The sequence below is a fragment of the Phoca vitulina genome, unplaced genomic scaffold (genome assembly GCF_004348235.1).
Source record: "Phoca vitulina isolate PV1807 unplaced genomic scaffold, GSC_HSeal_1.0 scaffold123, whole genome shotgun sequence".
Taxonomy (NCBI): domain Eukaryota; kingdom Metazoa; phylum Chordata; class Mammalia; order Carnivora; family Phocidae; genus Phoca; species Phoca vitulina.
In genome coordinates, this window is record NW_022589826.1 from 62427 (window position 1) to 70907 (window position 8481).

Here is an 8481-nt window from a genome sequence, read left to right on the forward strand (position 1 = left end):
CGCAGTCCAGCGCCAGGCCGCCTTCTGCGCAGGCTCAGGGCCCACGAGGACGGAAGCTTTGAGAGAGGGTGCAGCACCGTGCCCCCACCGGAAGTGTCCGATCGGAACCACCCCGTAGGAGAGGTGAGTCCGGGTTTGGGACCCATGCGTCCGACCTTTTGTCCCCTCCAAGCACCTAGTCCCTACGACTTTACTTCGGGATTGCAGCAGCCCCGCGGCGCCCTGGAGCCGGGGCCGCGGAGGAATCCCGAGGAAAAGTGGAACTGAGACTCGGCATTCGGCGGACACTGCGCCCGCCTACTTCCAGAGGGGCGGCGGTTTCCATGGTTACCCGCGCCGCGCGTTACGTCACCGCCGCGGGCGGGGCGGGGCGCCGGGCCGCGGGCCGGGGTCACTGACGGGAATGGCGAGCACGGCGGCGACCTCGGGGGGCGGCTTCTTGCCTGGAGGAGCTGCCCGGGAGCCCGCCCCGACGCCCGCTTTTCACGGGAGGGGTGCCCGCCTTCTCGTGGGGAAAGCGGGGCGGCCGGACACTGGATGTGTGTTGCCCCCGTGTGCCCGGGGACGGTCCGCCGGGCGGGCGGTGGGCAGGACTGCGGCGTGCTTCGCTGCGGGAAGCCTCCCGGCCGCTCCCCCGCACGCCCCGGCGCCTGCCCTCACCGAGCGCCCGCGCTCCCGGCTCGATCCTCCTTCCTGTCTGTGCCGGCGGCGTCGGGAGGCTCTCGGGCTTCCCTCCCGTTCAGCGAGTGTGGAAACGCGGAAACGGGAATGCAAGGCCCTTGACCTCCCGGAGTAACGGTCATTGAGGAGGAAGAACAGCCAAAGCCAAACGTAATTCGAGGTCACGGGTGTTACGCCGAGCTCCGTAGAGTTGTGGTGTGCCCTGCGGGCTCGTCGCACCCTCAGGCGGCGTCCGTCCCGCTTCCTCGGCTGTCCTCGGTGCCGTTTGGATCTCCCACCTCGTATTGCCCGGTATTTGCTGCCCCGCGCGGACACTCTCTCTCTCTCTCCCGCCTCCGAGCCGTTAGGATATCCGATCCCGCTACCGTACAGCTTGGCTAGTCCTTCAGTCTCCAGTTACCAGCATTTCAGCGTGTGTTATGTGAAACATATTTAGTTATTTAGATGTTTTTAATGCACGTGGGTTTTATGTCCTTTTTTCCCAACTGTTTTTACAAACTCAAGCACCATTGAATTCCTTACGGCTGTACATCAAAATACGGATTTTCCAGGTGTACCCGTACTGACCCAGACAGTATCCCAGGAATCACTTTCTAACGAAGTTCCCACATGATTAATCAGCTGGGAACTCAGACTTTCTTGGAAACCATTACTGTACAACTTCTAGCCTTAGCTTGGCTTGTGTTCAGATTCTTAATAACGTACATGTCAGTGCAACAGTCGGCACTCAGCTGCTGAAATGTGTAGTAGAAGGCCCCGCAAGATTGATAGTTGCATCCTGCTCTTGCACTCTAGGCTTCACATCTAAATTCCTGTTATTCAGTTTTTCAGTGCAGAAACCAGACATTCCCGTGTGCTAAGACTCAAGGAACTGGTATTTAATAACAAGACTCACAGTCGACAGATAAGCAAGTCATGGAGCTGGTTTATTTTATTTAACTTTATTGGTGAGATGATAGGACTTAATGTCCAAGATATGGACTGAGCCACGAAACTAGGGAGGTAGAGAAGGAACTGTTGGGATAACAGGAAACCTATTTGAGACCTTCGCGGAAGGAACTAGTTAACACTGATTGAAACTGTTAGCCTCTGGCTCTCAAGAAAAGTTACCCTGGGGCACCCAGCTGGCTCAGTTGGTGGAACGGGTGATTCTTGATCTCAGGGTTGTGAGTTCCAGCCCCACACTGGGTGTAGAGATTACTTAAAATCTTTTAGGGGCGCCTGGGTGGCTCAGATGGTTAAGCATCTGCCTTCGCCTCAGGTCATGATCCCAGGGTCCTGGGATCGAGCCTGCTTCTCCCTCTCTCTCTACTGTTCCCCCTGCTTGTGCTCTCTCTGTCAAATAAATAAATAAAATCTTTTTTTTAAATCTTGTAAGAAAAGAAAAAAAAGTTACCCTTATTACTTAAGAGATTTATAAGTAATCCTAGGTCCAGATTTTGAATTAATAATTATCATTCCAAGCTTGCATGATATCCTCACACTTGTATAAGTATGGCCTCTCTATGTTTCTCTTTTCATATTGCAGTCCATCCTAGAAATGAACAACATGTTAATCTCCACAAACAGTATTTGTCAGGTCATTCTGCTCAGAAGCTTTCCTTGGCTCCCCAGTGCCTAAAAGATAAACTCTGAATTCAGGATCTTGGCATTTGAGGCTTTCTATGGTAGGGCCTTTGCCTCTGTGATTTCCTTATACAAACCTACTGAACTTTTTCCTTTCCCACTTCTGTGATCCTACCATTAACCGGTTCAGGCTGTTTCCTTGCTTGTAATTTCCTATTTTTCTCTCTCCCACATCCTATCAAATCCTTTCCATTCTTCAGAAGTTAATTTTTTCATTAAGTTTTCCTGGACCATTGCAAGACTTTGCACCTCCAACTTTGTGAAGCACTTTATTGTTTTTCTATGCTGGTCCTTGTTGTCTTTATGACTTACATATAATTTAATTGCATGTGGTATGTTAACATGTAGCATTGCCTTAAATTTATATATCTTATATTTATTGTTTCTACTTTAAGATATTTTGTTTTTATGGGTGCCTGGGTGGCTCAGTTGATTAAGAGTCCATCTCTTGATTTCTGCTCAGGTCATGATCTCAGGGTCGTGGGATTGAGCCCAGCCTTGGGCTCTGAGATGGGCTAGGAGTCTGCTGGAGATTCTCTCTCTCTCCCTCTCCCTCTGTCCCTCCCCCCAACTCACACACGTGCGCCCTCTCTATCTCTCTCTAAAGTAAATGAATCTTAAAAAGAGGTATTTTGTTTTTAAATTTAAATTTTAAGCTGCTTTGAGGTAGGAATTATGTGATAGTTGTATTCCACAAAGTATTTCAGTGCTTTTACATATAGTAAATGCCTAGTACACTTCTGTGTAATGGAAAATGACTATTTCTGTGATGTGATCTTTCATCTTCATAGACAGTAATAGTTATTTTTTATCCCTTAGAAGAGCCCTTGAAACTAAATAAGACCATTCACAAAGCAGAAGTGGGTTTCCTGTTAATACATTTCATCCAAAAATGACAACAGAATCAAAGAAAGCTACAGCTCAGAACCTTCAGGAGAATGAAGGACTTCTGATAGTGAAGATAGAAGAGGAAGATTTTGTCTGGAGGCAGGACACTTGCCTCCAGAGAAGCGATCCCCTCAGGCAGGAGCTCTGCCGGCAGCTTTTCAGGCAGTTTTGCTACCAGGATTCCCCTGGACCGCGAGAGGCGCTGAGCCGGCTCCGGGAGCTCTGCCGTCAGTGGCTACAGCCCGAGACCCACACCAAGGAGCAGATCCTGGAGCTGCTGGTGCTGGAGCAGTTCCTGACCATCCTGCCCGAGGAGCTGCAGGCCTGGGTACAGGAACATGACCCAGAGAGTGGAGAGGAGGTGGTTACCATACTGGAAGATTTGGAGAGAGGCACTGATGAAGCAGTAGTCCAGGTACTCAAGGGATGGGAGATCTAAGACCTCCACATGGATGGAGTCCCACAGTGGGAGGAAAGGGCCTGAGATTGAACGCCCGGGGAGACCTGCAGGGGCTGTTAGGTCAGTGTGCCTTTCTGTCTCCTTTCTACCACATTTGGTGCTGTGCCACATTCTACATTTAAGTCAGACTTAATCCTTCTGCAGTTTTGTATTCCTACAGGAGGTTCTCTTTGTTTTTGGAAGATGTTCAAATACCCAGCAGGGATTCTCTCACAAGCCCAAATGTACTTTATTTTTCTCAGGTTCCAGTCCATGCACATGGACAAGAGATATTCAGGAGAAAGATGGTACCTCCTGGACCAGCACTTAGTGTCCAGTTGCAGCCAGTGGACCCCAAGACCCTTCATGGTTCTTCAGCACCCCTTCTGCTGGACGGTGGTAAGGGGCAGTATTGCATGCAATTCATGTCACTGAAGGAATGGCACTGTGAATGTCCCTTCTCAGAGTAGCCTCTGTTACCATAGGTGGTCCTTTCCTTTATCACCCCATGAAAAGTAGGGAACTTTTTCCCTATGTGTCATTGACCAATTAAAACAAAAACAGAGAGAGAATTTGGTTCCTTAACCAGAATATTTACATTTTCCCATTTGTTCTTCATCCAGAATATTTCTAAAACACAGGATATTTTTATGAGTAAATTAAAGGAAAGAAAAATGCATGAGAAAACGTCAGGGAATAAGTAAAACAAAAGAAAAAGAGGAAGAGACACATCAAGAGAAACAACACATTTTAGTAGAGAAGCAGATACATAATGATATACTTGGAAGTGGAATATAATTCACAGATACATAGAACAAGATCCACATTATTGTCTCTCTTATTGTATTTTTGGTCTTACAAAGCTTTCATGTTTTTATAGGAAGTCAGCATACTTCTGGTGACTACCTCCATGGAATACTCATCACTGTTCTAAAACTCCTCTTGTTTAAAAAGTTCGTGGACTCAATATTACTTTAGGTGTGAATGATCTCAAAAATAAATTCAAGAATAATTACAGTCAGTTTTGGGGGCACCTGGGTGGCTCAGTTGGTTAAGCATTTGCCTTCAGCTCAGGTCATGATCTCAGGGCCCTGGGGGCAAGCCCCAGGTCAGGCTCCCTTGCTCAGCAGGGAGTCTGCTTCTCCCTCTCCCTCTGCTCCTCTCTGTCTCTCTAATAAATAAATAATCTATAAAAAAAAAAAATCATGATCTTTAAAAAATATATAAGTAAATAAATAGATAGGTAGATAAATAAATAAATTAGTCAGTTTTTTAAAAAATACCCAAATTCTGCTTTCCAGTTTTTTCTGGAGACATTGCCATCCACTCCATCCAAAATCATGCATTTCCCCCAGCCTAAGATCAGCATGGCCTAACCACCTTTCCTGCCTTAGCATATTCTAGACAAAGGAAACCCTACAACAAAGAGGGGGTGCTTGGGGTGCCTGGGTGGCTCAGTCATTGGGCATCTGCCTTCGGCTCAGGTCGTGGTCCCAGGGTCCTGGGATCGGGCCCTGCATTGGGCTCCCTGCTCCACGGGAAGCCTGCTTCTCCCTCTCCCACTCCCCCTGCTTGTGTTCCCTCTCTCACTGTGTCTCTCTGTCAAATAAATAAATAAAACCTTTTTTAAAAAAAAAACAAAGGGGTGGTGCTTGATTGAAGCACAATATAGAGTCGTAAGTATAGTATAAATTTGTGAGCCAGAAGGCAGGAATTGTGAGGACTTCATCATAAATGGATTCTGGAAACCAGGCGGAGGAGTTCAGGTGTGTTGTGGAAGAAAAGAGAGGGAAGATTTCTGAGTAGGGTATAGGAAGGGACAGGATGTTAAGGACAGTCTGGTGAGGGTATTCAGGATGACTAGGAAGAACAGCTCAGAGTCAAAACAGTGGGAGGCTGTGACAGTCCCCTAGATAGGAAGAGTGACAAGGATAGTGGTAGCAGAAATGTAAAGAAGGGGATGTGTTCAGGGTACATTTAGCAGAAAGTGCTTATAGAACTTGATTAGCCGTGGATGATGAAAAAATGGGTGGGTGGGTAGATGGTTGAAGATTTTCCCCTCCACAGGCATTCTATGTGCTTTTCCAATTTTTCTCTTTTGTGTCCTTGTCCATCACACCTTTCACTTGAAAGGCCACATTTTTAGAGTAGCCAATTGAAGTACCAATATGTAACTGTCTTGTGTATATCTCAAATTTTTTTTTCTTCCAACTCAGCAAACAGATATTTACCAGTTTGTCTTTTCATTCTTTTAGATAATGAGAGTGAAAACAATGGATCCATGCCAAAGTTGGACATTTATGAAGAAATGGAATCACAGAGGATTCTATCAAGAAGAATTTCAGGATTCATGTCAGAAGGATCTGCTGAACCTCAAGACCTCTGTAAGTCTGCAGGCAGGTTAAAGAGGCAATGGAAAAAAGAATCAGGAGGGTCTCAGAGACCATCATCTGCTCAGGATGGAGGTTTTAGTAAAATCCTTACCCACAAAAATACACTGACAGGTGACATTAGCCATGATGGTTGTGAGAGAAGCTTAAACTTGAATTCAAGTGAATTGACACACCAGAAATCTTGTAAACACAGTACCTATGACCAAAGTTTCAAATGGAATCCAGATTTTATTAAGCATCAAAGAATTTATGCCGGAGAAAAAATTCACCAATATGGAACATCTCTCAAGAGCCCAAATCTTATTAAACATGCAGCAATTTTTAGTGGGGAGAAAACCCACCAGTGTAATGAGTGTGGGAAAGCTTTCAGACACAGCTCAAAGCTTATCAGGCATCAGAGAATCCACACTGGAGAGAGGCCCTATGAATGTAATGAATGTGGGAAAGGCTTTGGGGGGAGCTCAGATCTTATTAGACACCAGAGAATTCACACTGGAGAAAGACCCTTTGAATGTAAAGAATGTGGGAGAGCATTCAGCCTGAACTCACATCTTATCCTGCATCAGAGAATTCACACCAGAGAGAAACCCTATGAATGTAGTGAATGTGGGAAAACCTTCAGAGTGAGCTCACACCTCATTCGACACCTGAGAATCCACACTGGAGAGAAACCCTATGAATGCAGTGAGTGTGGGAGAGCCTTCAGTCAGAGTTCACACCTTCGTCAACACCAAAGAATTCACAAGAGGGAAAACCTGTTAATGTAAAGAACTTAAATTTTTATGGAAATGCGAAAGAAATAGCAACAAGAAAAATACTGAATAAAAAATATGGAGTGAGATGAATGACTGAAAGACCAATGTCTCTTTTCTCTCATTCTCTGGTTTACTGTTCTGCTTATGGTCTTCACCTATGGGGGAGAGGGGATGCTTTCTGTGAGACAGGAGTTTCCTCTCTTCTATTGACTGCTGAAGTCAAGCCAGGAGAGCAGAATTTGGAGGATAGTCTATGGCAGTGGAGATAGAGGGAAAAAGGACTGTCTTGGGAAGTAACCATGATTACAGTGTGGCGGGGAGAAGATTCAGTAAAGAAGCTGATCATCAACACTAGTTAATGATTCTCCTCAAGAGAAAGTAGGCTAAGCCCTGAAGTGGAATAGTTTGAGCAATACACAACAGAGCTTTCAGAACATTACTTTAAAATGAAGGCACAACAAAACTAAATTAGAAATTCATGTCAAACAAGAGGACCTGCACACAGTGGCATTCCGATATGTAGACCAAAGTCTATGTCCAGAGATCATGCCAGGATGTAAACCAGGAGAGCATCCAAGGCAAGAGGCCAGAATCCAGAGAGATTGAAACAAGACAGGAGAGGAGAAGTAAATTAGGCAGGAGTTGGGGTTAGAGGTAAGGGAAGGTAGTCACATTGAGTTCAACCTCGAATATGGAGGAGACAGACGGTAACATAACTTCGATCTTACTGCCACATATGCCTGGGTTTTGGCACCTCCGTGGGGTGAGTGGACAAAGACTGCAGTTCTGGGGAGCTCTGTGGACAGAAACAGGGTTCTCTGGCTACTGACAATTGTGGAAGAGGGCTGAGGGAATTAGCACTAAAGGTAAAGGTCCTGAAACTGTTTCATTACTGCTGGCTGTCTTCTTTCCAGAAAAGACAGTGTTCAGAGGGTTGGTATCTGAGAGAAGAATGGAGAGAGGAATCCAACAAGTAGGAACTCCACCAGTGATTTCAGGATATAAAGGCAAATCCTGCTCTACTGTTTTCCTGTTTGATAAGGCACGTTTTCCCTAATGTGAAAATAAAAGCAGCTATATAAGGCTTAAAATCCCATTGTATATATAATGTCTTTATCTGAAAACTAGCAAACAACCCCCAGTGTAGAATTACGGCAATCTAATGTACAAAATCTTCCACCAATAGGCTTTATTTAAAAATATCTTAGCATTTGTTTTTCAATCCTTGAACTAAAAATGTCCTGATAGCATCGAAGTAACCCAATGTGTGGGTGGGGGTGGGGCGGTATTGAATGCATAGTTTCCTGTTGCACATGTACTATGCTAATGTATCCTATGTCGTGACTGTTACAAGCGCTGTTTATGTGTTCCATTCTGTGGTTGAGAAAATGGAGCTGTGAGTGTCCTGCTCGGAATGCCTGAACAGCAAATGCTGGAACCAGGATTCAAACACGTGCTGTTCCCGGCCTCATGCCTAATCCTTAACCTTGATTATGTCCCTGACAGAATCACCACGTGACGTAACACCAAAACACACGGCACTCGTGCACCACTACTTTAAAGTGGGGGACGGCGACATGTTGGCAGGGATGCGGAGAAAGGGGAACCCTCCTACATTGTTGGTGGGAATGCAAGCTGGTGCAACCACTCTGGAAAACAGTATGGAGGTTCCTCAAAAAGTTGAAAATAGAGCTACCAT

The 8481-nt window shown here is 45.8% G+C and overlaps 1 protein-coding gene across 4 annotated transcripts; it reads left to right on the top strand.

Moving 5' to 3' along the window:
- Window positions 1–8398, top strand: ZNF165 (zinc finger protein 165). Of its 4 annotated transcripts, none has more exons than XM_032398968.1 (4): window positions 1–123; window positions 3127–3610; window positions 3898–4033; window positions 5890–8398. In XM_032398968.1, the coding sequence occupies exons 2-4, from the start codon at window positions 3200–3202 to the stop codon at window positions 6792–6794; spliced, it is 1452 nt and encodes a 483-aa protein (XP_032254859.1). In that variant the 5' UTR covers window positions 1–123; window positions 3127–3199; the 3' UTR covers window positions 6795–8398. The 4 variants fall into 4 exon arrangements, with proteins under 4 accessions (XP_032254859.1, XP_032254857.1, XP_032254860.1 ...); XM_032398966.1 differs by lacking the exon at window positions 1–123 and adding an exon at window positions 346–972; XM_032398969.1 differs by lacking the exons at window positions 1–123; window positions 5890–8398 and adding an exon at window positions 346–972 and having other exon boundaries at window positions 3898–4644.
- The last annotated feature ends 83 nt before the right edge of the window (window positions 8399–8481 follow it).

Coding starts and splice junctions, on each gene's coding strand:
- ZNF165 (XM_032398968.1), top strand. CDS start 3,200: ATGACAACAGAATCAAAGAAAGCTACAGCTCAGAACCTTCAGGAGAAT. Junction 3,611..3,897: donor CTGATGAAGCAGTAGTCCAG/GTACTCAAGGGA, acceptor TATTTTTCTCAG/GTTCCAGTCCATGCACATGG. Junction 4,034..5,889: donor ACCCCTTCTGCTGGACGGTG/GTAAGGGGCAGT, acceptor TCATTCTTTTAG/ATAATGAGAGTGAAAACAAT.